This window comes from Sus scrofa, chromosome 3, assembly GCF_054392235.1.
Source record: "Sus scrofa isolate SSC_HxYL_T2T_F1_AM1 chromosome 3, Sscrofa_HxYL_maternal_Yorkshire_Landrace_v2.0, whole genome shotgun sequence".
Lineage (NCBI taxonomy): Eukaryota > Metazoa > Chordata > Mammalia > Artiodactyla > Suidae > Sus > Sus scrofa.
The window spans coordinates 18,086,739-18,114,506 of record NC_139385.1 but is presented as its reverse complement, the minus strand read 5'-3'; the positions used below and the strand labels follow the sequence as shown (position 1 = coordinate 18,114,506).

General features: G+C 53.2%; 3 protein-coding genes across 20 annotated transcripts in view; 1 reads left to right on the top strand and 2 right to left on the bottom strand.

Annotated features, from left to right (window-relative positions):
- Window positions 1-242: 242 nt before the first annotated feature.
- On the bottom strand, window positions 243-22,226 carry LOC110260083 (fertilization-influencing membrane protein). Of its 6 annotated transcripts, none has more exons than XM_085017161.1 (8): window positions 22,148-22,226; window positions 21,680-21,838; window positions 21,478-21,565; window positions 21,042-21,176; window positions 20,141-20,319; window positions 19,208-19,500; window positions 18,896-18,999; window positions 14,801-15,033 (listed from the first exon to the last, which is right to left on the bottom strand). In XM_085017161.1, exons 1-4 carry the CDS (start codon window positions 22,209-22,211, stop codon window positions 21,140-21,142), a joined length of 348 nt encoding a protein of 115 aa, XP_084873287.1. In that variant the 5' UTR covers window positions 22,212-22,226; the 3' UTR covers window positions 14,801-15,033; window positions 18,896-18,999; window positions 19,208-19,500; window positions 20,141-20,319; window positions 21,042-21,139. The 6 variants fall into 6 exon arrangements, 3 of the variants coding, with proteins under 3 accessions (XP_084873287.1, XP_084873288.1, XP_084873290.1); XM_085017162.1 differs by lacking the exon at window positions 14,801-15,033 and adding an exon at window positions 17,285-17,386; XR_002342905.2 differs by lacking the exons at window positions 20,141-20,319; window positions 21,042-21,176; window positions 21,478-21,565; window positions 21,680-21,838; window positions 22,148-22,226 and adding exons at window positions 817-906; window positions 2,536-2,674; window positions 10,159-10,262; window positions 12,288-12,425 and having other exon boundaries at window positions 14,722-15,033; window positions 19,208-19,346.
- Window positions 2,379-21,127, top strand: TLCD3B (TLC domain containing 3B). Of its 6 annotated transcripts, XM_085017142.1 has the most exons (6): window positions 13,520-14,070; window positions 14,974-15,057; window positions 15,248-15,328; window positions 18,730-18,964; window positions 19,378-19,473; window positions 20,051-21,127. In XM_085017142.1, the coding sequence occupies exons 1-6, from the start codon at window positions 13,946-13,948 to the stop codon at window positions 20,336-20,338; spliced, it is 909 nt and encodes a 302-aa protein (XP_084873268.1). In that variant the 5' UTR covers window positions 13,520-13,945; the 3' UTR covers window positions 20,339-21,127. The 6 variants fall into 6 exon arrangements, with proteins under 6 accessions (XP_084873270.1, XP_084873271.1, XP_020943664.2 ...); XM_085017144.1 differs by lacking the exons at window positions 14,974-15,057; window positions 15,248-15,328; window positions 18,730-18,964; window positions 19,378-19,473; window positions 20,051-21,127 and adding exons at window positions 2,379-2,593; window positions 5,018-5,170; window positions 10,173-10,303; window positions 13,133-13,204 and having other exon boundaries at window positions 13,323-13,678; XM_021088005.2 differs by lacking the exon at window positions 15,248-15,328 and having other exon boundaries at window positions 13,343-14,070.
- INO80E (INO80 complex subunit E) overlaps window positions 14,801-27,768 on the bottom strand; it is a 28,061-nt gene continuing 15,093 nt past the window's right edge. The window contains exons 7-13 of one of the 8 annotated variants that reach the window (XR_014840421.1): window positions 21,603-21,679; window positions 21,042-21,176; window positions 20,141-20,319; window positions 19,208-19,500; window positions 18,896-18,999; window positions 17,100-17,897; window positions 14,801-16,556 (exon numbers count right to left, since the gene is read on the bottom strand). Coding sequence is in view for 1 of the 8 variants with exons in the window: in XM_085017159.1 (XP_084873285.1) it covers window positions 26,517-26,519 (3 nt within the window). In the remaining 7 variants the exon portion in view is untranslated. Of the gene's footprint in view, window positions 16,557-16,824; window positions 17,898-18,895; window positions 19,000-19,207; window positions 19,501-20,140; window positions 21,177-21,248; window positions 21,356-21,602; window positions 21,680-26,500; window positions 26,520-27,768 lie in introns of those variants that run through there. The other 7 variants (XR_014840422.1, XR_014840419.1, XR_014840420.1 and 4 more) reach the window with 7 other exon arrangements.

The following is a 27,768-nucleotide window of genomic DNA, read 5'->3' as shown; positions in this document are numbered from 1 at the left end:
ACCACAGCTCGAGGCAACGCCAGATCCTTAACCCACTGAGTGAGGCCAGGGATCGAACCCACAACCTCATGGTTCCTAGTTGGCTTCGTTAACCACTGAGCCACAATGGGAACTCCTCATCTTCATATCTTAAGCCCTAGCAGTTAGCTTGGCCTTGAGTACTTACTGATTCTATGAATGAGTGGAATCCAACCAATGAGGTGATGCCTTCCCTGGGCTTGTGAGGCACTCTGACTGCCCACTTTTTTTTTTCTTTTTTTCTTTTTTAGGGTCTGCAGATCAGAGCTGCAGCTGCTGACCTACCCCACAGCCAGCAATGCAGGATTCAAGCTAAGTCTGCAGCCTACACCACATCTCACAGCAATGCCGGATCCTTAACCCACTGATCAGGGCCAAGGATCAAACCCACGTCCTCGTGGGTATTATTTTGGTTCCTTACCGCTGAGCCATGGGAACTCATGTCTTCCCCTATTTTCTTTGCAGAATCCTGAGGCTCAAGATGCAACCTGTTCCCACCTCAGCCCCAGGAAAATTTTCAGGTGACACATACTCCCTCTGTCTCCTCATTTCCTGCCAACATCCTAGAGACATCAGCCTTGGCAAGGCCTCTGGACACGTCCATGGCCCACAGTGGCCAGACTCACCACGGACGGGGTTCTGTTCCTACCACGAGCACATGCATTATGCAGGAGGCAGCACAGGGCACCAGGTCTGTTTGTTGCAAGGCAAGAAAGGAGGTGATGAACGCACCCCACTTGGCCAGGGCCCCGCTTCCACCCACATCACACCCCCTGTTGGAAGCAGGGAGAAACTGACCTCTCAGATAGTCCAACTGCCATAAGGTCTCCTACCTGAAGTTCAAAGCTGGCGATGGAAGATATTATCACTCATGGTTTCACACCGCCCCTGGGAGAGAGAGTAAAAGACTATAGCTTTCCAAAAATCATGGGGTAAGTGGGAGACCTGAGATGCAGAGAAAGCCCAGAAGATGAAAGGAGCCTCTGAGGACCTGGGCTTGGACGTGGGAAAGGAATCTGGCAGTTTTGATTTTGATCTAATGCTTCCAGGTAATATGGCCTCCCAGAGACCAAGATGGGGTTCACTAGCCTCCTTATTATGAAAATGAAAGGCTGATGCTTAGGTAGTTACTCTCTGGGGGAATAAGAAGCTGAACTCTGCTGAACTAGAGGGTCAGTGGCGCCCTCGTCACAGACTTTCCCTTATTTTCTCCTAACAGTAGGCAGAAACCATCACTTCCACTTTACAGAGAGAAACGAATTATGGAGAGTTCCCTGGTGGTCCAGGGGTTAGGATTCAGGGCTTTCATCACTGCAGCCCCAGTTCAATCCCTGATCTGGGAACTGGGCTCAAATGTGAAGCTGCTGCACGCTGTGGCCAAAAAAAAAAAAAAAAAAAAAGAAAGAAAAAAAAAAAAAGAAGAGAACTATGGGAAGTTCCTGTGTGGCACAGAAGGTTAAGGATCCAGTGGTGCCACAGGTGTGGTGCGGGTTGCAACTGTGGCGTGGGGTTTGATCCCTGGCCTGGGAACTTCCACATGCTGCGGGCATAGCCAAAAAAAAAGAAAGAAAAAAGAAAAGAATTATGATCTAGGCTTGAATTCTAGTTCTGCCACCGTGTGTCGGTGTGACCTTGAACAAGTCAGTTGACCTCCCTGGGACTCAGTCTTCTTTATCTGGAAAGTGGGGCTAAGAGACTGCCAAGGCTTATTGTGATGCTCAGAGAAAATATAGGTAGAGCACCTGGCACAGAACATGAGTCATTAAAAAAAGAGAACAAGAACCTTGAATGACGATCGCAATGACTATTTACAATGTGCCACATAGTAACTGTGTTTACACACATCTCATCTCATTCAGTCATCCCACAGCCCTACTGCTCCTGTCCCCATTTTATAGATGAAAAGCTTGAGGCTCAGAGGAGCCAAATCGCTTGCACAAGTTCTCCTGGCTAGTGAGTGATGGAACTAAGATTGGAGCCCAGGCAATGGGACTTTGTACACAACTGGAGCTCAGAGAGGTTCTGACACTTGCCCAAGGTCACACAGCCAACCTAAGGAGGGAAAATGGTCTGAACGCTTAGTTGTCTCCCTCCGACTCCCCTAATGTGCCGCCTCGGCCTTTTCTACGGCACAGATGAAGGGTGGGGCTGAACTTGCTTGGAATAGTACCTACCTTGGGACAGGGACAATAAAAGCACTGAATAATAAATGATCTGGTGCACCGCCAGGACACTCCCCAGAGCATGGGGAGGGGGAACTGGACCCTTCCCTGGGTATCATGTGGGGAAACGGGCCACTTCTGGCTGCTTATTTACTTATTCACAGCCTTCGATGCTATCGCACCTGTACACCTCCGCAGGGCCGAGGCGGCGGCGGCGGCGCTCAGGGGAGGAGGATGCGCAGGACCGCATCTGGCCTTCAAAGAGGCTGAAAGAGCGGGAAACGGCCAACTGCAGGCCCGGGATGAACTGTGAGACAGGCTTGTGAAGTCCGTCGGGGGTGAGAGAGGGACTCACCTGGGGAGTCAGGCTGGGGCGGGAGAGAGGTGTCCGAAGTCGCCGCTGTCTTTCGGAGGTGTGTGTAGCCAGGGGCTGCAGCCCCGTGCCAGCAGTGGCTGGTGCTGTCTTCTTCCTCCGCGGGGTGTTCAGACACGTCCTAGGACGCCCAGACCAGGGACCACCTCGGTTTATTTTAGACAGAGAGACCGAGAGTGTCGGGGGAGGGGTGGAGGGAGGAGAGGGGAGAGGGAGGGGAGGGGTGGGGGGAGAGGGGAGCGGGAGGGGAGGGGTGGGGGAAGAGGGGAGCGGGAGGGGAGGAGTGGGGGGGAGAGGGGAGCGGGAGGGGAGGGGTGGGGGGAGAGGGGAGGAGGAATGGGGGAGGGGAGCGGGAGGGGGGGTAGGGGGAGAGAGGAGAGGGAGGGAGGAGAAGAGAGGAAGAGAAAGAGGGAAAAAAGGAGGGGGGAATTCCCGTCGTGGCGCAGTGGTTAACGAATCCGACTAGGAACCATGAGGTTGCGGGTTTGGTCCCTGCCCTTGCTCAGTGGGTTAACGATCCGGCGTTGCCGTGAGCTGTGAAGTAGGTTGCAGACGCGGCTCGGATCCCGCGTTGCTGTGGCTCTGGCGTAGGCTGGTGGCTACAGCTCCAATTGGACCCCTAGCCTGGGAACCTCCATATGCCGCTGGAGCGGCCCAAGAAATAGCAAAAAGACCAAAAAAAAAAAAAAAAAAAAAAAAAAGAAAAAAGGAGGGGGAGAGAGAGAAAGCCATTCTCTTTCCAATTCCCTTTCAACACTTCCAATTAGTCCAGGACAAAGTCTCATTTTGCTGCTAGAGCCTTTAACACCTCCCTAGCTTCGCTTATCTCACCTTGTCTTTTCTTTAACAAAGAGAGAGAAAAAGGCCTCCAGCTCCAAAGAATTCCTAGTGAGCATGTGATCATATCTAGGGAGAATGAAGGCACAAGTTTTTTCATTTTATTTTTTGTTACCTTCTCCTTACAACAAGGGATACTGGTTTTCTATTTGCAGCAGTGATAAAAAGTTTCCTTTGGTGCTGTGTTGTTGCTCAGCGAACCCAACTAGGATCCATGAGTTCATGGAGTTTTCTTGCAGTGCAGCAGGTTCAGGCTCACATGTGGTCACTGCAGCGGCTTGGACCACTGCTGTGGTGCGGGTTCACTCCCTGGCGCAGGGACTTCCACACGTAGCAGGTGTAGCAAACAAAACAAAACAAAACAAAAGCAAAAACAACAACAAAAAAAGGATTTCCTGTTGTGGCTCAGCGGTAACAAACCCAACTAGTATCCGTGAGGACTCGGGTTCAAGCCCTGGCCTTGCTTGGTGGGTTAAAGGATCCAGCATTGCCATGAGCTCTGGTGTAGGCAGTCAAGGCTTGGATCTGGTGTTGCTGGGGCTGTGGTGTAGGTTGGGCGGCTACAGCTCTGATTTGATCCCTAGCCTAGGAACCTCCATATGCTGCAGGGGCGGCCCTAAAAAAAAGACAAAAGAAAAAAATTTTATATTTAAAAAAAGTTCACGAAGAGTGGTGATGAGGAAACAAAATGTCTAAAAAGGCTCGGGGAACAATAGTGGAAAAAAAAGTTGAGAAATACTGCTCTTAACCAAGGTTTTGCCAACGTGGGCTGTTACTCCTTGGTGGATCGTGTAATTGGCTTAATGGGTCATGATCAGCGTTTGGGGAGAAAAAAATGATATAGTACAGTGTGCGTGGCATGTAATCAGCATCAGAAAGTATTGTGAAGAGTTGCCAATGTGGCTCAGTGGTTAACGAATCCGACTGGGAACCATGAGGTTGCGGGTTCAATCCCTGGCCTCGATCAGTGGGTTGAGGATCCAGCGTTGCTGTGAGCTGTGGTGTAGGTCATGGAAGCGGCTCAGACCCTGTGTTGCTGTGGTGTACGCCAGCTGCTGTAGCTCCGATTCGACCTCTAGCCTGGGAACCTCCATATGCCGCAGATTCAGCTTTGGAAAAGACAAAAAAAAAAAAAAAAAAAAAGTATTGTGAGGATATAAACCAGCTATAATGAAAAAAATACAAATCATTACAAAATTAAAAAAAAAAAAGAAAGTATTGTGAGGATGGAGTTCCCTTTGTGGCTCAGCAGAAACGAATCTGACTATAACCTTAAGGAAGCAGGTTCAATCCCTGGCCTCCCTCAGTGGGTTAAGGATCCGGTGTTGCTGTGAGCTGTGGTGTAGGTCACAGACGTGGCTCAGATCCTGCATGGCTGTGGCTGTGGTGTAGGCCGGCTGCTGTAGTTCTGATTTGACCCCTAGCCTGGGAACCTCCATATGCCACAGGTTCGGCCCTAGAAAGCTAAAAAACAAAATGTATTGTGAGGAAGTTTAGTCTGGTATGTGTCTGTGTGTGCTGAGTCATGAAATAAAAGCCTCTCTTCTGGGTCACTGCAAAAAAAGGGTGAAAGCCATTGCTGTAAACAATGATTTTTCTTTTTCTCTCCTCGTTCTTTATCTCCCAGACAAGCCCAGCAGCCTTGGACTGTTCTGAACAGAAGGAACTTGATAAAGAAAGTGAGACATGTAGAAGAGTGTGTCCAGATGCCAATGGAACGAGGGCCTGACCTCTACCGGCTCTCAGCCCACGACTTCCCTTCCTCCCTCTCAATACCTGGGTAAGTCACAGCAACCTAGGAAAAACGACTGGCCCCCAGCACCACAGGGGAGAATGGCTCCCACTCTGCAGGCTCCCCTCATCCCTCCCTCTGCCTCCCCGTTTCCTGAGCTCTCTGTTCCCAACTTGGAAGGCAGCAGCCAAGTTGATCCGAGGCTGAGTCCTAGCTCTGCCATTGACTGGGCAGTTCCGGGGCAAGTCAGTTAACCTCTCTGCGCCTCAGTCTTCTCAGCTATAAAATGGGGAGATTATTTCTAGGATTGTAATGATGCTTAAATGAAAGAAGGTGTAGAAATTATATTAGTATTTTAGAAGTTCCCATCGTGGCTCAGCAGTAACGAACCTGACTAGTATCCATGAGGACACAGGTTCAATCCCTGGCCTCGCCCAGTGGGTTAGGGATCCGGCATTGCCGTGAGCTGTGGTGTAGGTCACAGACAAGGCTCAGGTCCTGCATTGCTGTGGCCCTGGCATAGGCTGGCGGCTACAGCTCCTATTCAACCACTAGCCTGGGAACCTCCATATGCTTCCGGTGAGGCCCTAAAAAGCAAACAAACAAACTTCAGTTTAGGAGTTCCCATCGTGGCGCAGTGGTTAACGAACCCGACTAGGAACCATGAAGTTGCGGGTTCGGTCCCTGCCCTTGCTCAGTGGGTTAAGGATCTGGCGTTGCCGTGAGCTGTGGTGTAGGTCGCAGACGCGGCTCTGATCTGGTGTTGCTGTGACTCTGGCGTAGGCCGGAGGCTGCAGCTCCAATTAGACCCCTAGCCTGGGAACCTCCATATGCCGCAGGAGCGGCCCAAGAAATGGCAAAAAGACAAAAAAAAAAAAAAAAGAAAAAGAAAAAAAGAAACTTCAGTTTAGTATCTTTTCACATGTTTAAGGCCCTCTCTATATGTCTTTCCTTGTGACATTGTCTCCCTTTTAAAAAAGTGCTTTCCTCATAACCCCACATAATAACTTTGGCTGACCTCATATTGGCCAGACCTCTAACGGCCAGGGAGGCTGGGAAATATAGGAGCGTTTTGTTTGGTTACTTTTTTGTTTTTGGCAGCACCTGCAGCAGGTGAAAATTCCCAGGTCAGGGATTGAACCCATACCACAGAAGCAAACTGAGCCACTGCAGTGAAAATGCTGGATCCTTGACCGACTGTGCCACAAGGGAACTCCTATAGTTTTTTTTTTTCTTTTCTTTTCTTTTTACGGCCACACCTGTGGCGTAGGGAAGTTCCCAGGCTAGGGGTGGAAATGGAGCTGTAGCTGCCAGCCTGTGCCACAACCATGGCAATGCCAGATCTGAACCGAGTTTGCAACCTACACTGCAGCTCGTGGTAATGCCAGATCCTTAACTGACTGAGTGCAGCCAGGGACTGAACCGCCATCCTTGTGGATTCTAGTTGGATTCGTTTCCACTGAGACACAATGGTAACTCCTTCCTCCTATGCCTAAATAGGCACCTTTTAGTCTCCAACAAAATAAGGAAGGTGGGAAGAATGGATGCTGGTTAGGCAAGCAGAGGCCTCATCTGTTAGCAGAAATAAGCTTTGAGGTGGCGCAGTGGAAACGAATCTGACTTGGAACCATAAGGTTGCGGGTTTGATCCCTGGCCTCGTTCCAGTGGGTTAAGGATCCGGCATTGCCTTGAGCTGTGGTGTAGGTCACAGACAAGGCCCAGATACCGAGTTGCTGTGGCTGTGGTGTAGGCCGGTGGCTACAGCTCCAATTCGACCCCTAGCATGGGAACCTCCGTGTGCCACCGCTGTGGCCCTAAAAAGCAAAACAAAAACAAAAACAAAAGAAAGAAAGAAGTTCTGAAAATGTGGCTGATATGCCTAAATTCTATTCAGTGATGTTTTCTTTTTTTTTTTTTTAATCTTTCAGTCTCTTTAGGAAAATGAGTTTATGAGTTTTCTGTATCTGTTTAACCAAACAGAGCCCAATACATTCAGAAAACATGACTGAACAAAATCCCACCTCGGAGTTCCTGCCGTGGCTCAGTGGTTAACAAACCCAACTAGTATCCATGAGGACAAAGGTTCGATCCCTGGCCTTGCTCACCAGGTTAAGGATCTGGCGTTGCTGTGGCTGTGGTGTAGGCTGGCAGCTACAGGTCTGATTCGACCTCTGGCCTGGAAACTTCCATATGCCTCAGGTACAACCGTAAAAAGAAAAAAAAAGAAAAAACCAGATGAATCAGGGACTTCCCATCATGGTTTAATGGGTTAAAAACCTGACTAGTGGAGTTCCCGTCATGGCTCAGCAGAAATGAATCCAACTAGTATCCATGAGGATGCGGGTTTGATCCCTGGCCTCACTCAGTGGGTTGAGGATCCAGCGTTGCCATGAGCTGTAGTGTAGGTGGAAGATGCGGCTCGGATTCTGCATTGCTGTGGCTGTGGTTGTGGCTGGCAGCTACAGCTCTGATTCGACCCCTAGCCTGGGAACCTCCACATGCTGAGGGTGCAGCCCTAAGAAAAGACAAAAAAAAAAAAAAATCCCACCTCATTAACTTCCTGACTGTGTAATCTTGGACAAACCCTTCCGTGCCTCTGTTTTCTCATCTGTAAAATGGGTACAATAATAATCCCCATCTACAAATTTGTGTGTCCCCCCAAAAAACTGTTTTGAGGAAATGACTTGATATTTTTTTTTTTTTTTTTTTTTTTTTTTTTTTGTCTTTTTGTCCTTTGTTGTTGTTGTTGTTATTGTTGCTATTTCTTGGGCCGCTCCTGCGGCATATGGAGGTTCCCAGGCTAGGGGTTGAATCGGAGCTGTAGCCACCGGCCTACGCCAGAGCCACAGCAACGCGGGATCCGAGCCGTGTCTGCAACCTACACCACAGCTCACGGCAACGCCGGATCGTTAACCCACTGAGCAAGGGCAGGGATCGAACCCGCAACCTCATGGTTCCTAGTCGGATTCGTTAACCACTGCGCCACGACGGGAACTCCTGACTTGATATTTTTAAGCACTTGGATTAGTGTCTGGCCCATAGTAAATGCATATAATTAGCTTTTCATGAGCTGGCATTCTTATTATCCAAACTTGACCGATGAAGAATTGAGCCCTACAGAGACTGGCCCACCATCATTCAGGGAATGGGAGAGTCTGTGTTTATCATTTCAAAAATTCCATCTGAATTTCAATAAAGTGCACAGATTTTAAGACTATGCCTTGAGAATGTTTACCCATGCAAACACCTATGATCCCTATAAGGATATCCCCAACCCCTCGCAAGGCTCCCTGGGATCTCCTCTGAGTCAATACGGCTCCTTGATTTATGCACTGTTCTGATTTTCACCCAAGATATCTGTGCCTTTTTTGGACATCATCCAAACGGAGCCATACAGCATGTTTCTTTAGTTATCCATGGAGTCTGAAGCCCAGATGGTCCCACCCTAGGAACTGCCGTCTGAGCTATTACCCTAAACCGCCTGCTGAAGCTGCTCTCATTTGCCAGTGTCCTCTTCCTTTCCCACTTTCGATTCCGCCCCTGAATCATAGCTGTCCGTCAAGCCACCAGCGAATTCTAATTGGTCAATTTTGTCTTCGGTTCTCCCCACCACTCACGACCCCAAGCAGGCCCCTCCCGCTAGGAAGCATATGATAGGCACAGATGTCAAGAAGTGGGCCAATGGGAAGACGGCATAGTCCAAACCGCTGGCAGTCCACCAATGGGAGGGCGATGTTCCCGCCTCCTCCAACTACCTCAGTAGAGCTGCCTCAGCCTCGTGCCCTTCCAGTTTGATGCCTTCTGTGTGTCCTGGAAAGGTCCCCTCGAAGCTGCTTAAGGGGTGCAGGATGGCAGGCCCTGATTCCCTTCATCCCTCCCGGGCCTTCCCCCCCACTCCCCTCCCTGGAATGAATGGGAGGGGAGGCTTTTGCAGACAAAAATAACATATATGTAAATATGTATGTTCTCAGAGGCTTTCTTTTTTAAATGGGATAATGCTTTGATTTTTTTCCAAGAAGTATTATTTTTAAAATTTCATTTATCTTCACCATTTGAACACCCCCCCCTTCCTTTTTCTGAGTTCTGTGTGCTGATAAGAATCACCAGCCTCCTCACTAGCCTCCACCTTGCTCTTCAGAGGTGAGGCCCTAGGAGAGGTGACAGGAAGAGCTGGGGTGGGGGGGGACAGAGGATGGAATGGGGTGAGTTAAGAAAGAGCAGCAGGCACATAATTAGAGCTGAAAGAAAGGATTTTTTTTTTTTTTTTTTGTCTTTTTGCCATTTCTTGAGCCGCTCCCAAGGCATATAGAGGTTCCCAGGCTAGGGATCAAATTGGAGCTGTAGCTGCTGGCCTACACCACAGCTCAAGGCAATGCCAGATCCTTAACCGAGAGCAATGCCAGGGATCGAACCCGCAACCTCAGGGTTCCTAGTTGGATTCGTTAACCACTGAGCCACGACAGGAAATCCAAGAAGGGATTTTAAGGCGAGAGATGGACTGGGAGGTATCGACCCGCTTCGGGGACTACAGGGAACATGAATAAAATTGTTGGAATTGGATTGATAACCAAAAAAGTTAGGATGTCCAATTGCTCTGAGGGATATTTCAAGTTCAATATGGATCTCAAAGAGATTGGGGAAGAGAAACGCCTGATGGCTTTTTTTTTTCTTTTGGTCTTTTTAGGGCCGCACCCTTGGCACATGGAGGTTCCCAGGCTAGGGGTCCAATACAGCTGCCAGCCTACACCACAACCACAGCAACACAGGACTTGAGCTGCCTCTGCAACCTACACCACAGCTCACGGCAACACTGGATCCTTAACCCACCGACTGAGGCTAGGGATCAAACCCGTGTCCTCATGGATGCTAGTCGGATTCATTAACTGCTGAGCCATGACGGGAACTCCTCGCCTGATGGCTTTTGATGGCTACAGATAGATGTAGCCCATGGTCCACAGAGATACTGGGGCGAAGTAGGGGGCCTCTGGATCCAAGGGACATTGTGCTGAAGTGTTCTCACCACCACCTTTTCTCACCTTTTGTCCCCCAGACAGGCATGACCCTGCTTTTTGTACTGGGCTGTGTCTTCTTCCCGTTGACTTTCGCGCTCCTCTGCTGGGGTCTGCAGAACCACTCCAACCTGCGGATGGAGAGGCCAGAGGCTGTTTTGGTGGCATCCAAGTAAGGGGACAGGGTGAGGGCACCCTTTCTTGGGGCCAGGGCTGGTAGCACTGGTCTCCTACTTTCAGGAAGAGTTAGTGATGGGAGCAGAAGCAGACTATGTGCGTACGTGAGTGCGTGTGGCAGTTGGTGTGGGCAGGGGATATAGAATCAAAGGCACTGGCTATGAGATCTTTTCCAAGTCATTTAACCTCAGAGCTCCTGTTTGTAAATTTTTTTTTTTTCTTTTTAGGCCTGCACCTGCAGCATATGGAAGTTCCCAGGCTAGGGGTCCAGTTGAGCTGCAGCTGCCAGCATATGCCATAGCCACAGCCATGCCAGATCTGAGCCACATATGTGACCTGCACCACAGCTCATGGCAACGTCAGATCCTTAACCACTGAGGGAGGCCAGGGATTGAGCCCACATCCTCATGGATTCTAGTCTACTAGTTGGATTCTTAACCCACTGCCCCACAATGGGAACTCCTGATTGTTTCTTTTTGTGTGTCTTTCTCTCTTTTTAGGGCTGCACCCACAGCATATGGAGGTTCCCAGGCTAGGGGTCCAATAGGAGCTGTAGCCGTCAGCCTATGCCACAGCCACAGCAATAGCAACACAGGATCTAAGTCGTGTCTGTGACCTACACCACAGCTCACGGCAATGCTGGATCCTTAACCTACTGTGCAAGGCCAGGGATCGAACCTGCATCCTCATGGATGCTAGTCAGGTTTGTTAAGCACTGAGCCATGACGGAAATTCCCCGACTGCTTCCTAAAAGAAGTTGAGCTTTTATATGAAATCTCCTAATTTTCAAACACTGACAAATAACGTAGAATTTAGGAAAATACTGTACTGGCAACACCAGTCTGGCCAAACAAAACATATTTATGCGATGGATGGAGCCCTCGTGCTGCAAATTTATGGCCTATTTGATAAAGATTAATAATATACCTGTGAAGGAGTTCTCATTGTGGCTCAGTGGGTTAAGGATCTGACACTGTCTCTGTGAGGACCCAGGTTCGATCCCTGGCCCCACTCAGTGGGTTAAGGATCCGGTGTTGCCAAGCTGTGGTGTAGACTGGCTCAATTTTGGTGTTGCTATGGCTGTGGTGTAGACTGGCAGCTACAGCTCCAATTCAGCCCCTGGGAACTTCCACCTGCCACGGGTGCAGCCCTAAAACAAACAAACAAACAAACAAAAAAAAACCCCAAAAAACCAAACAGTCAACAAAACCCTCTAAGCTTAAGTTTCTTGTCTATGAAACAAAGATACTACCATCTGGGAAGATTAAATAAGAGCGAACATAAACCACTTCACCCCAAGCCTAGCAGATAGAAAATACTCACGGAGTTCCCATTGTGGCGCAGCAGAAACAGATCTGACTAGTATCTATGAGGATTCAGGTTTGACTCTGGCCTCGCTCAGTGGGTCAGCAATCCAGCAATCCAGCAATCCAGTGAGCTCAGGTGTAGGTCACAGATGCCACTGGGATCCTGCGTTGCTGTGGCTGTAGCTCTGATTCGACCCTTAGCCTAGAAACTTCCATATGCCGCAGGTGAGGCCCTAAAAAGCAAAAAAAAAAAAAAAAAAAAGGGGGGAAATTGGGTGCCTTCTTCCCTTGAGTGAAGCCCTGAGATCAGGAAGCTAGGCCTGCTATTGTCTCTAGAAGTCTCCCTAACTCCTGCTGCCTAAGGCCAGGGACCTCTCAGGGTCTGTTCCCACAGTCCACCACTAGAGGGCAGCATACAACGCAAGTCCCAGCCCGCTGGGAAAGTGATGGCATGAGCTTTTGGTCAGGCAAAGGCAAATTACAGGGTTGCTGTTGAACCCTATCTTCAGGCAGGCTTTGAAAGCAAAGATAGTCTGGGTAGTCGGACCTCACATCATGCAGAAGTCTACAGGGCAGTTGGGTGCAGGATGAGAAGGCCAGATTCCAGGGAGGCCGCGTGAGAGGGTGAGAAGCGGCGCAGAGGCCAAGTGTGGTTCTGGCTGGGCCTCTGACCTGCTGCAGGACCTTGGCCAAGTCACTGGGCCTCCTTTCCTTGCAGCTGGATGAGGGGCTTGAATCAGCCAATCCCCAGGGTCCTCTTCCAGGGGGAGAGGAAGTTGCAGAGGAAGGGGAGCCAGGGGCACAATAAACCTGAAGAAAAAGAATGACCAGGGTTTAGGGCAGGCTGGGAGAGGCCGGATAGCCTCAAGGACACGGGTACGGAAAGGGCCATCCTCAGCTTGAGGTGGGCTTTCAGGGAGGCAGAGCTTCCCACTCTCTTTAACCCCTGCCGCCCAGGATGAGAGGGTTCTTGCATCTTCGCAACTCTGAGAACTTGGGGCCACTGAAGGCCTGGGGACACTTTTTGACCTGTAAAAAGGGGGTAAGTGCCATTCCCTCAGTACTGTTACAAGAGTTAGAGAAGCTCGTAGGACTGACTTGCAGCCAGGGCAGGACCTACAGGCACCTCATGTATACCTCAGAGTTCCCCTCTCTCCCATCGGGGTGAAGGACCTAGGGATCTCTGAGCCCTAAGGACATGCATCCTTCAGAGACACTGGGAGGTACCAGTTTCCCCTGCTCCCTCCTCCAGGGCATCCTCTTTCTACCAGAGAGGCCACCCTCAGCTGGAAGCACACAGGCCCCCGAGGGACATGTGTTGGGAGGCCTTGGCAGAGGAAGAAATGCCAAGTGCTGGGTCAGTCCCCTCCCGGGCTCCCAACAGCCACCTCCATCCCCAAGCGAAAGAGCTGACTCTCCCCTGACCCTTGTCCTCAGCAGCCCCCTGTGCCGCAGCGGCTGTCTCTTTAAGGGCCTCCCCCTCCCTCTTTCTCCGTTCCCCCCCATCTCTGTCGCAGCCGCTGCCGCCGCTGCCGTGGCTCAGAGCTGCATGGGGAGACGCCGCTGCAGGTCCCGGTCCTCGGTGTCTGGTCGGTGCCATCATTTCCCTCCCCCTCCCCCGCCCTCCCCCAGCTGGTGACGTCCCCTCCCCCTCCCCCCAGAGGGGGCAGGGGGCTGGGCACGAACTCTCTATAATGCCCTGTGCAGCCTCCGGGGCCCTCTGGACCGGGCGGCGGCGGCGGCGGCGGCGGCGGCGGCGGCAGCGGGAACTGTGGCGGCAGCGAGAGGCGGGAGAGCAGTGCTGACCGCTGACCACTGGCCCCGCCGCTCCTCTGTCTCCCTTCCCTCCCGCCCTCCCTTTCAGAGCGGGCACCACAGTCCCACCCCCCACCCCGCCTCCCCGGGCCCTCCCCGCCACTCCGCGTAACCCCCCCCAACCTGCCGCTCTCCCTCCCCTCCCCCATCCGCATCCTCCTCCTCCTCCTCCTCCTGTACCCTCTCCCTCTGTCCTCTCACCAAGTCCTTCCCTCCTCATCTCTCTCCCAACCCTCTGACTGGCTTTCTCGGGCTCCCTTTCTCGGATCCCCCCCTCTCCCCAGTCTCTCCCCGTGTCCCCAGTCTCATCTAACTCCCTCTTGCTCGCCTGTCCTTCGGTCTGACTCCCCAGCCCCATCCCGTCCCCGCCCTGTCCCCTTTGTGCCCCTTTCTCTTTCTCTCTCTCCTTGCCTGGCCTGGCATCCCTTCTCCACCCCTAACTCCCTTCAGCTCGGCCTCCCTGTCCCTTCGCGGCCACTCGCTCGCTCGTCTCCCTGCCGGAGGCCCGAGCCACCATGCTGACCCCCATGGTGGCTGGGGGGGTGGTGTTCCCCGGACTCTTCCTCCTCTCCAAGAACACGCTCCAGCGGCTGCCCCAGCTGCGCTGGGAGGAGGCCGACGCGGTCATTGTCTCCGCCAGGTAAACTGCGTCCCTTCCCCTCCACCCCTCTCCCCTTTCCAGGCTTTTTGGGGATGGAGGGGACCCCAGCACGTCTGTGGATCCTTGGCCCGGTGGGGTCTGGGGGCTCCCGGAGTGGTCGGTGGGCTCTACCTCCCAGCTTCCTTCTCTCCTCGCTGCCTTACTCACTGCCGTCCCAGGAGACCTCATCCAAACCCAGCCATCTGGTCTACTAGTGTTCAGACTGCTCTTCTTCCCTTTCCCATTCACCCTCCCACCCTCCAAAACAGGGCCAGCAAGTGCCTCCAACATTCCCATAGGATGTTAGGGAGCCAGACAAGGGGCAGAGAGAGTCGAGCAGTATTCAAGGCATGTGTTTGGGGCAAAGAGGGACAGAGGAGTGAACAGTGGAACGAACTCCGCACAGCCCTGGCATAGGGGCCGGAGGTGGGGAGGGGAGCGTGGGGCAGGCAAGCGGAGAGCGGGAAAGTGGCCAGGGGCAACTGGGGACATCCCAGGAGCCCGTGGATGACCGGCATGATGACTGGGCAGCTGCGTGATGCAAGAACAGGCCCGGGGCTTTCCTGTGCCATGCTCTGCTGTGCCCCCCACCTCACCCCCTCCCCGGGAGGGGGCTTTGTCATCAGCCACCCATTCTCAGCATCGTCTCACCTCAAGATGACCTCCCTGGTGTCCTCCTGAGGGGATGGCGACTCAGGGTCCGCAGTTGAGGGGAGGAAGATGGCAGAGAAAGGGGTGAACCCAGGAGCTCACTGTTGTCTGAATGGGGCTGAGCCCCGGGCAAAGCAGCCTTGGGGAAAGATGGGCAGGGAGTGACCCGAGAAGCACAGTAACTGGACAATCAAGAGGAGAAGCCAAGGGGCGCCTCTTCTCCCCAACCGACGGCTCCCTCTTCCTCCCTAGGCTCGTGTCCTCCGTCCAAGCCGTCATGGCCTCCACAGCTGGCTACATCGTTTCCACCTCCTGCAAGCACATCATTGATGACCAGTAAGTGCCATGAGGCCACCTTGGCCCCCGTTCCAGCAGCCTTGTGTGTAAGTGTGACCCCTCAGTACCCCAGGCCATTTGGAGACTCCGGCAGTGGTCCCCAAGCCCTGCACTTGGGCCTGAGCAAGTTAACTGCAGTAACTGCAACTCAACACCCAGGGATAAATTTATCCACATCCTGTCCTTAAAGGTCAGAACCAGGAGGAGAAGGAGTGGGGAGCAGAAAGGATTCTGAAAGCGGCTCCCAGGTTTCCCAGACTCTTGCATCACAGTAGGTTCTTTTTGAATATCGTTTCCTCCCCTATGTCCTCCCACTCTGATCTCTCGGACCCCATTTCCAACCAGCACCCAACTTGGGTGCTTCCCTACTTGGGCTGGGTTCACCCCTCACCTCTTCCCAGAATCCAGGTGTCCAGCCCCAGTTCCATGCACAAGACAGAGAGATGACACAAGCAAGGCCACTAAGAGTGAGGCAGTGGGGTTGGGGGGTTGGGGGGTGAAGAGGCCAAAATTTGGCACTGGGAGCTGCTGCAGTGCCTGGTGCCTGCCAACGAAGCCCAGGCCTGAGAGGTCCAGGTCGGGCAGGAGGAGGGAGGCGAGGGGGGCCCTGTCCATGGTGCTGACGGGCCAGCTCTCGGTTGGCCCACAGACTGATGCAGAGTTGCCGAGGGTGCTGATACCCTCCGATTAACTTCTAGTCCTGCTTCCCTTCTCTGACAGCTGCTGAGCTCCAGGGACAGTGTCTGGATGCCCCTCCCCTAGAGGCGTCCCCTCTCTCTCCAGATGAGTTCCCTTATCTGTGGAGTGAGGTCCATCTCCATCAGAAAGGGCTACTGTGAGGAAGAGTTGACTTGTGTGTCTCAAACGCCTAGAGCACTTCTGGCCACACGTAGTGGATGCTAAACCCTGTCTTCAGATCCCACCCTGGGGACCTGGCTTCCTCCTGCCCTCTCCCTCCCGGCTGAGCCAAGGTCCAAGATGAGCCTGGATCGCCACACGTCTCCTCCTCTCACCTTCTTACAGAGGTCACCTTCCAGCCCCTGCATTTTCACTGCCCCCCCCCCCCGTCTGTTCTTGTTCTTCGACTCTTAATCCTCAGGTGGGTGGGAAGGATCAGGGTTAATCCAGGGGCAACAGCTGTTCCTACCTCTGAGCACCTAATTGCTGAGAGGATGGGGATGGTTTTAACCCTTCAGGCTGCTGCCCAGGGCCTGGAAGTCTTGGACGGACCCTACCTCCCAAAGCCACTGTGTCACTGTGTCTGCTGTGGCTGGCTCTCCAGGCCACTCTCCTCTCTAACTTCCTTCAGGCCAGCTGGTCCCCTTTGCACCTTCCTGCCCTTCATCTCTTACCTGGGCTGCTGCTCCCTCTGCTCTCTCTCTCTCTGCCCCTCCTGATCACATGCTCCAGCATGGGGCTCTGCTCCTCTTTTCCTTTTTTTTTTTTTTTTTTTTTTTTTCTTTTTAGGGCTGAACTCGTGGCATATGGAGGTTCCCAGGCTAGGGGTCGAATCGGAGCTGCAGCTGCTGGCCTACACCACAGCCATAGCAACGCCAGATCTGAGCTGCATCTGCGATCTACACCATAGCTCATGGCAATGCCGGATCCCTAATCCACTGAGGATCAAACTTGCATCCTCAGGGATACTAGTGGGGTTCATTACCGCTGAGCCACAGCGGGAACTACTCTGCTCCTCTTTTCCTGAAATCATCCCTGTTAGAGTGGGGCTGCCTGTCCCCTTCCAGACCAGCCTTCCCCAGGTCTCACCTTCTGCTTCCATCTCACCCCTGGTCCTTAGCTGGCTTGTCCATGTCTTGCTCCGCTTTCCCCTTCAGCAGCTCCTCAGTGTTGGTCCTCAGGAGTTCCCGTCATGGCTCGGTGGTTAACGAACCTGACTAGTATCCATTCGAACTTGGGTTTGATCCCTGGCCTCACTCAGTGGGTTAAGGATCCAGCATTGCCATGTGGCTGTGGTGTAGGCCGGTGGCTACAGCTCTGATTTGACCCATAGCCTGGGAACCTCCATATGCCATGGGGGTGGCCCTAAAAAGACAAAAAACAGAGTTGGTCCTCATATTTGTGTCCCTTTGGTCTGGACTTTGCTGGGGGGTGAGTTCCCCTGAACCTGCCTCTTCGACCTCCCACCCTCACCTCGGACCTGTGGCAGGACTAGGGGTTTGAGAGAAAGTGCTCCGTGTGCTGACTCAAGAAGAAAAATGCAGTATTGCATATTCATGCACTTTGCATTTTTGTTTACTCTGAAAGTACACGCGACTGCTCTCTCTTGGCTCCTTTTGCTCAGCGTTTTCTCCTTAATGCTTGGCTGTACCTGAAGAAATAAGAGCCGAGGCTGCATTCAGGCCAAACAGGCAGCACTGACAGCACCTCCAGTTCCCCAGCGGGGCCCATGTCCCTTGTCTTCTAGGGGACAATGAGGCTGAGAGCAAGGGCTGTGGAGCCAGACTTCTCATGTTTTTTCCATGGTCCAGTTACCTAGCCTCTCTCATCTGTAAAATGGGGTGACAGCCACACCTGCTTTTTTAGAGGGTTTTGTAGGAGTAAATCAGTTTACATGTAAAAGATTTATGCATGTTAAAGATTTAGAATATCAGGGAGTTCCCATCGTGGCTCAGTGGTAACAAAGCAACTAGTATCCATGAGGATGTGGGTTCGATCCCTGGCCTCACTCAGTGGGGTAAGGATCCAGCATTGCTGTGAGCTATGGTGTTGGTCGCAGATGCAGCTCAGATCTGGCATTGCTGTGGCTGTGGCGTAGGCCGGCAGATGCAGCTCCTACTCTACCCCTAGTCTGGGAACGTCTACATGCTGAACTTGCAGCCCTAAAAAGACCAAAAAAAAAAAAAAAAAAAAAGTGCCTGCAATGTCATGAGCAGTCAATTAATGTTAGCCCAGACAATCTCTCCCCACCACTCCCATCTCTCCTGCTGTAAACCACCCTGACCTCAGCTGTTTCTCAGATCTGGTCTGCTTGTTTTCTCACTCTATCTCTGCCCTCAGGTCTGTGGCTGTCTTTTTGTCTCTCTTCCATTTTCTCCCACCACATTGCAAAAAGAGGGAGAATAGGAATGAATGAATGAGTGAGTGAGTGAATGAATGGATTTGAAAGAATGAGTGGGTTCAGAGATCAGTCTGGGCTTGAATTCCAGCCCTACTAAGTGCCGGCTGTGTGACTCTATGACCTCGGGCAAGTTTCTTATGGATTACCCTTAGGTTCCACCCTGTAACTTGACTCCACTTCTGTCTCAGGGTTGTTACAAATATCACTTAAGATCTGACTCTCAGAGGTTTCCAAGATCTGACTCTCAGAGGTTTCCATTGAGCCCGACTAGTATACATGAGGATGCAGGTTTGATCCCTGGCCTTGCCCAGTGGGTCGGGGGAGTCCAGCGTTGCCATGAGCTGTGGTGTAGGTCGCAGACTTGGCTCAGATTCCCCCGTTGCTGGGGCTCTGGTGTAAGCCGGCAGCTGCAGCTCCAATTCGATCCCTAGCCGGGAAATGTCCATATGCTGCAGGTTCGGCCGTAAAAAGACACACACACACACAGACCTGATTCCCAGGACATGTCCGGCATGGACCCGGGCACCTGGCAGCTGCCTGTCCCTCTCCTTTCCTCCTTGATCTCCCTGACTCCTCCTTTCTCTGCCCAACAGACACTGGCTTTCCTCTGCTTATACGCAATTTGCTGTGCCCTACTTCATCTATGACATCTATGCCATGTTCCTCTGTCACTGGCACAAGCACCAGGTCAAGGGGCATGGAGGGGACGAAGGGAGGCCCAGAGCCCCGGGGAGCATCTGGGCCGTGGCGCGAGGCTACCTGCACAAGGAGTTCCTCATGGTGCTCCACCACGCCGTCATGGTGCTCGTGTGCTTCCCGCTGTCGGTGGTGAGTGGGGGCTGCTGAGAGCCAGGGCCTCCTGTCTGGATCAGGCCAGCACCACAGGGGCTCAGGAAGCTCTCCCCGGATCCAGGTTCCAGCAGGACGGGCCCAGGATGGAGGGGGCCCCATGCAGGGCTGACTGAGCTCCAGCCCAGCCCCAAAGAGCAAGAGGGTGGACCCCGCCCCGCTGTGGTGCTTTGGAGCTGCGCCTCAGTTTCCTCATCTGCAGTATTGGGTACACTGTCTCACCTGCAGCACGGTGGGAGGGATCCAGGAGGGGTGCTCCCAGTTTTGCTACTGTTCACATGTGCTCAGGCTTTCAGAGCGAAGCATCTCCAAAAGCGACAGAGAGGAGCAAGGGAGGGCAGGTGCTGCCCAGGAATCCAGGGTGCCAGGCTCTTTCCTTCCTCTCCTCGCAGGTGTGGCGTCAAGGCAAAGGAGATTTCTTTCTAGGCTGCTTGCTGATGGCAGAGGTCAGCACCCCCTTTGTCTGCCTTGGCAAGATCCTCATCCAGGTGAGAGGGGAGCTGAGGGTCTGTGGGCTTGGGAGGACAAGGGAAGGGTGGGTACTTTAGGGAAACCTTTGGGGATTCTTTAAAGGACAGGTGAAGGAGTTCCCGTTGGGGCTCAGTGGGTTAAGAGTGAGAATAGTAAATCCGTGAGGATGCGGGTTCCATCCCCGGTCTCTATCAGTGGGTTAAAGACCAGACGTTGCCTCGAGCTGAGCTGCGGTGTAGGTCGGAGACGCGGCCAGGATCCCGCTTGGCTATGGTTGTGGCGTAGGCCGGCAGCTGCAGCTCGGATTGGAGCCCCAGCTGGGGAACCTCCATATGCCGCAGGTGCGGCCCTTAAAAAAAAAAAAAAAAAAAAAAAAAGAAAAGAAAGAAAAAGGTCAGGTGAAGAGGCAAGTCTGGGAGGGACTGTAAGGTGGCGTAGAGGGGAGGCGGCAGAGTCCTGGGGCTCTGAGCTGGCCGGGGTCCGGAGCAGGGAAGGCTGGGAGGTGGGCGGAGGTCCAGGGGGCGGAGCTAGGGGCGTGACCGGAGGTAACCCCGCCCCTCACCGGGCCCCTGCTCTGCCCGCCCCTCCTCGCAGTACAAGCAGCAGCACACGCTGCTGCACAAGGTGAACGGGGCCCTGATGCTGCTCAGCTTCCTCTGCTGCCGGGTGCTGCTCTTCCCCTACCTGTACTGGGCCTACGGGCGGCACGCGGGCCTGCCCCTACTCGCCGTGCCGCTCGCCATCCCGGCCCACGTCAACCTGGGCGCCGCGCTGCTGCTCGCCCCGCAGCTCTACTGGTTCTTCCTCATCTGCCGCGGGGCCTGCCGCCTCTTCTGGCCCCGGGGCTCCCGGCCGCCCTCTCCCTGTCAGACCCAGGACTGAGGGTGGGGCCAGGGGACCCTCCCACCCCACTCCCACCCGGTGGGGCCAGGGCTCTGGGACAGCTGGGTGGGGGTGGGAACCAGGGGTCTCTTGCCCTGACAGCCCCCCGGAACGGACAGATGGACTCGGAAGGGATGGGGACTTGTCCCCTCAGGGGCCGAGGGCAGGGACTCGGTGAGATGGAAGGCCTGGAGAGGGGACCGCTTCCCACAGTGCCTCAGCTGAGGGCAGACCCGCTCCTGCAAACCCCTTTCTCCATCACCTCCCCGGGACCCTGGAGAAGCGAAGGAAGAGGAAAAGTCACACCTCTTCGGGCTTGAGGCTGGGGAGACTGAGGGGACCAGGACTCAAAGAATCATGGGGGAGGCCCTGCTGCCAAGGCCATCCCAGCCCCCCTGCTGCAAACTCCTCTCAGCTCCCTGTCATCTAGGAGGTGTGGGGGGGACACCCTATCTAAAGCCTGTGGCTGTCCCCACAGCTCCTCTCCAGGGGAGGCCAGCCTGAGGAATCTTATTTATTTTATTTATTCATCCAAATTCAAACTCATTTGTCGGGGTGGGGGAGGGAGGTGGCTGCTACCGCCCCCCCAGCCTTCCCAGTGCTGAGCAACCCTGCGGGCAGGCGGGAGGGGTGCCTGGTCCCTTCCCCGGTTTAGGCTGCACATCTTGCCCTCGGGCCCTGGCATGTCCCTGGTGCTACAGACCTCTCTAGGCTTCCTCCATTCTGGGGTCGGGGGACCCTGAGAGGTGCTTTACAGACCGCTAATAAAGTCGATCCGCGTGAACGCCACCGAGGCCCTGGTCACCCAGTTCTTTGGGGCTGGAAAGGGAGGGGGTGCCTGGGGATAGAAAGCCTGATGACCACAGGACCGGGCAGGACCCCCTGGCTGGTCACTGAGCAGTCAGGCAGAAAGAAGCAAGGACTTTTATTCATCTGCAGGAGAGGAGGGCCAGTGAGGGCACTCAGGGCAGAGTCCGGGGCCCTCGTCCAGCTTTTTAGGCCCCTTTGTGGCAGCTCCTATGGGGTGTGGAGATCAGAGATGGGAGGTCACGCAGCCCCCCACCCCCAAACCCTGGGATTTTGGGTCCTCTGGCCTCTTCCCAAGGAAGGCAGAGGTGGTGGGAGGGGGCAGGCCTTACATGTGTGTGCAGAACTGGAAAAGCAGGAAGAAGAAGGCCGCCACCAGAGCACCCACCAGAATATGATGGAAGAAACTGGAGTCAGAACCTGCTAGACAGGGGGAGACAGGGGCCCCCGGACTGACCTCCGATGGAAAGGCCAAAGGCAGCGGTCCTCCAGGCCCTGGCGAGGAGGGCAGCCCCTTCTTAAGCTGGTTCATACCTGAGTTAACAAAGATGACAGGTCTCTCGCCAATGAACTGGGCCACGGCCAGGAGCCTGGCTTGGTCCGAGTCTGGGTAATCAAAGAAATCAGGTCTGTCTAGGAAGAACGGAGACTCTGCTCTCTGGGCCAAGGCCTTGACCTTTTCCGGGCTGGGCGCTGGGGACCCAGAGCAAAGTCTATGAAAGAGCCAAGTGGACCTCTGTCCCCCACCCAAGAGGCTGAGGCAGACCCAGGGCCCTGTCAGGTCACATGGCCTTAGTGCAGCTGTGGAGGGGCTTGATTTTGTTCTAGGAACTTCTTGAGGGTCAGCTAAGCTCTCCTGGAGGCCCACACTGGGCAGGGAGGATGGGAGAGAAGCATGGCGAACAAAGGCCGGGCCTGGCCTCCCAGCCTCTCAGGGGCACTGACCCCCTCCCCCCCACCTTAGCCTTCCTCCTGCCCACTGTTCCCAGGGCACCATCCCACCTGGTGCTACGGTCCCCAGCCCAACCAGCCACATCCACACCCACACCCACTGCCATGGCCTCATCACCCCTCCACTCCTGTGATGGCTGAGGGCTCTGTGATGTCACAGCCCAGAGCCATTCTGATCACACAGCCTGGGGTGAGGGGAGAGAGAAAGTGCTGGGATCTGGGACCCTCCCCCCCAAGCCCCGGAATCAGAGGAGAAGAGAGGTTGGGACCCACAGAGCCTTTGGGTTGATGCTGATGATAGAACAGTAGGAGCCCCAGGATTTACAAATAGGAACTCAGTGGGGCATTCGTGATGAAAGCCAGGAAATCTATATTTGTCTAGCAGGCCCTGTAGATTTGATGGTGGTAGTCGGGGCTAGGGAACAGGGCTAAACATTTCCAGTTACCCCTTGGATTGACCACAGGTAGCATTTCTTGAGCATGTGCTACTATGCCAAGTACTTTACATGGACTGATTCATTTAAACGTCGTAAAATCCCGTGAGGTAGGTACTACTGACCTCATCTTACAGAAAAGGGGACCAAGGCACAGAGGGGCAGTGATGTGGGCCACACACATCTCCCAAGGGTGTGTCTTTTCTTCCCTGAGGTTCCCTCTTGCCTTGTGTCCCCAAATGCAGGGGCAGGGGTCTACCCCATCCCCCAAACCCAGTCTTAGGGCTCAGCTGAAGGACAACCTTGGGGTTAGAACTAGCGAAATAACAGGCATTTCCACTAGGTGGCAGCAGTGCCACCTGCCTGCCATTCCCATGTTCTAGCCCAAGGAAGGCACAGCTCCCCGACTCCAGGTCCTCCCGCCTCTTCCCACAGGTTGTATCAGGTGCTGCAGGAAAAGGTATCGCTGGGGTGAATGGCCAGCAGGGGGTTGTCAGAGGAAGTCCCCGGCCCATCTCGGGGCAGGTCCCTTGGTCATGCACAGAGCCTTCACAGGCTCCCCTCTCTTCCCTAAGGGCCATCCCATTTCCTCTTTCTAGTTTCTGCTTTTCCCTTTCCACTTCTCTCAACAGCCACTTTCATTCCTATGGCTCAGTGGCTGAGTTAGCTCCCCTCTGATTGGCAGGCAGGCCTGTCTGTCCCACATGAGTCACGCCTCCCCCAAGCCCAAGGACACTTCAGGGTCTCCTGGGTTTCACTACACAGATGCCTGTTCAGCAGCCCCAGTTCAGTGGCGTGCCCCACACCAGGCAGGTGTCTGTGGCGTGCGTGCGTGTGAGGTCCTTGGCTCTTACCTCCACTGGGTCCCCACCCCTCAGCTTTCTGATCCTCAGGGACCACCCACCCATTCTGCTCGCCCTTCCAGGAACTAACTGGTCAGGGTCAGCTTCTACTTCCTAAACAAGGAAGCGGCTCAGAGAGAAAAAAGGTGGTGGGGGGAGGGGAGGGGAGGCAGACTAACTTCTTTGGGGCCTCCCCCCACCAGGACTGGCTCACAGGGGCCTCTTTCCTCCATATTTTTCTAAGAAAGCATGGGACTTAGCCAGCGTCACAGGCATGTGAGAGGCAGCAGGGACACAGCTGGCTCCAGGCCTGTATGCAGCTGTCTTGAGGGGGGAGAGCTTGCTGGGAGGCAGGGTCCTGGGAGAAGGGGGTCCTGTGCCTTTAGCCTTTGGAGCGGATTTTGCAGTTTCCCCTACTGCCTCAAAAGAATCCAGCGGCCCTCTCTACCCGAAGAGGCCTTTAGGATACAAGCAGTGAATTATCCATTCATTTATTCATCCAACCATTAAATAAATGTATCGAACTCCTATGATGTGCTAGGCTCCATTTATGGGCTTAGAGAGAAATCACCAGGGCATGGCCTCTGCCCTCAGGGGACCACAGGGGAGAGAACGCATGGATGCACCTCGTTAGGGTAGAGACAGACAACCCCTAAGGGGCTGTCTACACTTGCTGTCATCGCTCCCTCACCTTGAATGTATTCTTCAACCCCTTCAGACCTGGCTTTGTCCCCGTTCCTCCACTGAAGTCACTTTTGCCAGGTCCGCCCACGACCCCACAACTTGCCACACCTGTGACTTCTCTGTTGGTTCTGTCTCAGCAGCGCATAGAGAACCCTGCCTCCAGACACGGGGGCCACAGTCACCGATTTTCCCGACTCCTCCTCTCAGCAGCTCAGGCTTGGACCTTCTCTTTGCTATCTATACCCTCTCTCCCTACGTGATCTCATCCAGTCTCATGGCTTTAAATACCATCTATATGCTGGTGACTCATAAATGTATATTTCCAGCCCAGCCCTCTCCTCTGAGCTCCAGACTCCCCTACCCAACTTCCTGCTTTGCGGCTCTGTATGTCCCAAGCCACCTCAAACTCAATAGATCCCAAATGGGGCGCTTGATTCTTCTACCCCCCCAAACCTGTGCTGCCTTTCTTTCTTTCTCTCTCTTTCTTTTTTCTTTTTGTCTTTTTAGGGCCGCACCTGTGGCATATGGAGATTCCCAGGCTAGGGGTCTAATTGGAGCTACAGCTGCCAGCGTACACCACAGCTCAGAGCAACACTCAGAGCACCGGGTCCTTAACCCAGTGAGTGAGGCCAGGGATCAAACCCACATCCTCATAGATACTGGTCAGGTTTGTTAACCACTGAGCCATGACAGGAACTCCAATCTTTCTTCCTTCCTTCTTTCCTTCTCTTTCTCCCCCACCCCCACTTCTTTCTTTCTGGCTTTGGCTGCACCCACGGCATATGGAAGTTCCTGGGCCAGAGAGCAAATCTGAGCCACCGCTGCAACCTACACCACAGCTGTGGCAAGGCCAGATCCTTAACCCACAGCACCACAGCGGGAACTCCTGTGCCTTCTTTCAATCACAGCAAATGGGCTCACTATGTTCCTCTAGGTGCTCTGTCCAACACAATAACCTAAGAATCATCTCAAAGCCCTCCCTATTGCTCTCCTGGCAAACACATAATCAAGACGAGTGGCCTCCATCTCCAACCTAAATCTCAAACCCGTCCATTGCCCTCCCTCTCCAGTGCTGCACGCCTCGTTCAAGTCAACCCCAAGTCTCATTGGGCTTTACTGCGACAGCCTGTGGACTGCTTGATCTTTCGCTAGTCGCTCTTTTTTTTTTTTTTTTTTTGTCTTTTTTACCATTTCTTGGGCCACTCCTGCAGCATATGGAGGTTCCCAGGCTAGGGGTCTAATCAGAGCTACAGTTGCTGGCCTACACCACAGCCTCAGCAATGCCAGATCCAAGCCACATCTGCAACCTACATCACAGCTCTCAGCAACGCTGGATCCTTAACCCACTGAGGAAGGCCAGGGATCGAACCCGCAACCTCATCGTTCCTAGTCGGATTCGTTAACCACTGAGCCACAAAGGGAACTCACTCTAGTCGCCCTTCTTGCAGCGAGAACAAACCAGAACACATGGATCTGCTACTTAAAACCCTCCAGAGGCTTCCCATGGCTCCTGTGTTGTTCAGAAGTTCTCATCCACATGTGGGAGATTTTTGTCTACCTGCCCCCCTCGGGAAGCCAGGCTTCCCTTCCTCAATACTCCCCAACCTTTGCATACACTTCTGCCCAGGAAAATCTTGGCCCACACTTGATCCAGTGACTCCTCCTCATCTGCCAGGTCTCGGCTGAGACAACACTGCCCCTGGGAAGGGAACCTCAGTTTGCTTTTTTCTTTTTCTGTCTTTTTAGGGCCGCACCCGTGGCATATGGAGGTTCCCAGGTTAGGGGTCGAATCGGAGCTACAGCTGCCAGCCTACACCACCGCCACAGCCAGGCCAAATCTGAGCCGCGTCTGCCGCCTATACCACAGCTCATAGCAGAGCTGGATCCTTAACCTACTGAGTGAGGCCAGGGGTCAAACCCTCATCCTCATGGATCCTAGTCGGGTTCATTAACCACTGAGCCACAAAGGGAACTCCAGGAACCTGAGTTTTCTGACCATCCCCTGCACTGGAGTTGTCTGTGTATTTTTCTCTCTCCCTTACAAGCCCGTGAAGCCAGAGATTGTTGACCTTGGTCATAGCTGTAGCCCAAGGTATTGTAGGTATTCAATAAATATGTATTGGCTTAATGGATGGATGAAAAGCCTTTCCATCTCTGGACAAACCAGGACTCAGCACTATCTCTATTTTCCCTTGCAACTGGCTGGAACTCCAGCCTTACCCTCACTTTCCTGCAATGAGGCTTCCCCGAGGTGCGCGGGTGGACCTGAGCTAAGCCCCAGGAAAAGAAAGCAACAGAGGAAGCAAGACGTGGGCTTCTTGCCCAGGTTGCCCCTCTTCTCACTGCAGGCCCAGGACTGCCTCCCAACAAACCCACCTGCTCTGGTCTTGGACAGCATCTCCCCTAGTCCTGTCTCCTTTTTCATCCTGGAGAACCTCGAATGAAACCTAGTGGTTGTCTTTACTTAAAAAAAAAAAGACATTATTTTAGTATATTCTTTTGAGTGGGTAACATATGCACATGGTACAAAATAAGTCTTTTCTATTCCTACTCTACCCTGCCTCAGAGCAGCCTCCTCCGAGGTCACCATAGTTACCACTTTCTTGTGCAGGCTTCAGAAATAATTTATGAACAAATAAACAAACACATATAAGCTCTTTTTTTTTTTTTTCTCATTCAAATGGCAACATTCCATTCATCCTCCTCTGTACCTTACTTTTTTCAGTTCCCATGATACTGTTAAGATGATTCTGTGCAAATACATAAACGGCTTCTTCCTTCATTGTGGCTGCATGCTATTTCATTGTGTGAAACTGTGGCATAACTTGATTGAACCAGTCACGTGGACCTTTATTCATTTATTTGGTCTTTTTTTTTTAGGGCCACACCTGCAGGATATGGAAGTTCCCAGGCTAGGGGTCAAATGGGAGCTGTAGCTGCTGGCCTATGCCACAGCTACAGCAACTTGGGATCCGAGCTGCCTCTGCAACCTACCCCACAGCTCACAGCAACGCCAGATCCTCAACCCACTGGGCGAGGCCAGGGATTGAACCTGGGTCCTGATGGACAGTAGGCAGATTCGTTTCTGCTGAGCCACGACAGGAACTTCCCCAGTCGTGGACCTTTAGGTTGTTTCTAGTCTGTTGCCATTGCAAACATGCTGTGGTTAATGCCCTTGAACTTCTGTCATTTTTGCTCATGGGCCAAATCCTAGAAGTAGAATTTCTGGGTCAAAGAGTCTGACAGTAGCCATTGTCAGACTGGCCTCCACAGAGGTGGTGCCCATTTCCCCGCAGCTTCGCTAACATTGTGTTTTCACTTTTGCTTTGAATTTTAGCATTTGATAGGCGACAAGTGGTATCTCAGTGTAGTTTGATTTCACATTTCTCTTAAAAAAAAAAAAACTGGGGTAAAAATCCACATAGGAATATTTATATCTTAGCCATTTTCAAGCACACAGTTCAGCAATGTTAAGTATATTCACACGGCTATGCAACCTAAAGTCATACTACTTAGTGGTGCCAATCTAGTGCCAGGACTAGCTTGAGGCAGCCTCTGCTCCCTGGTAGTGGGGGAGAAATGTAAACAGGTATGACAAACCAGTGCTACCAGAGCTGAACCTGAGATAGCACTGAGAGCTGGGGCCTGGGCCAGGGGTGGAGGTGCGGATGGTCCAGTAAGTGTCTTAGGAAGAGGTGGTCCAGAATGACCC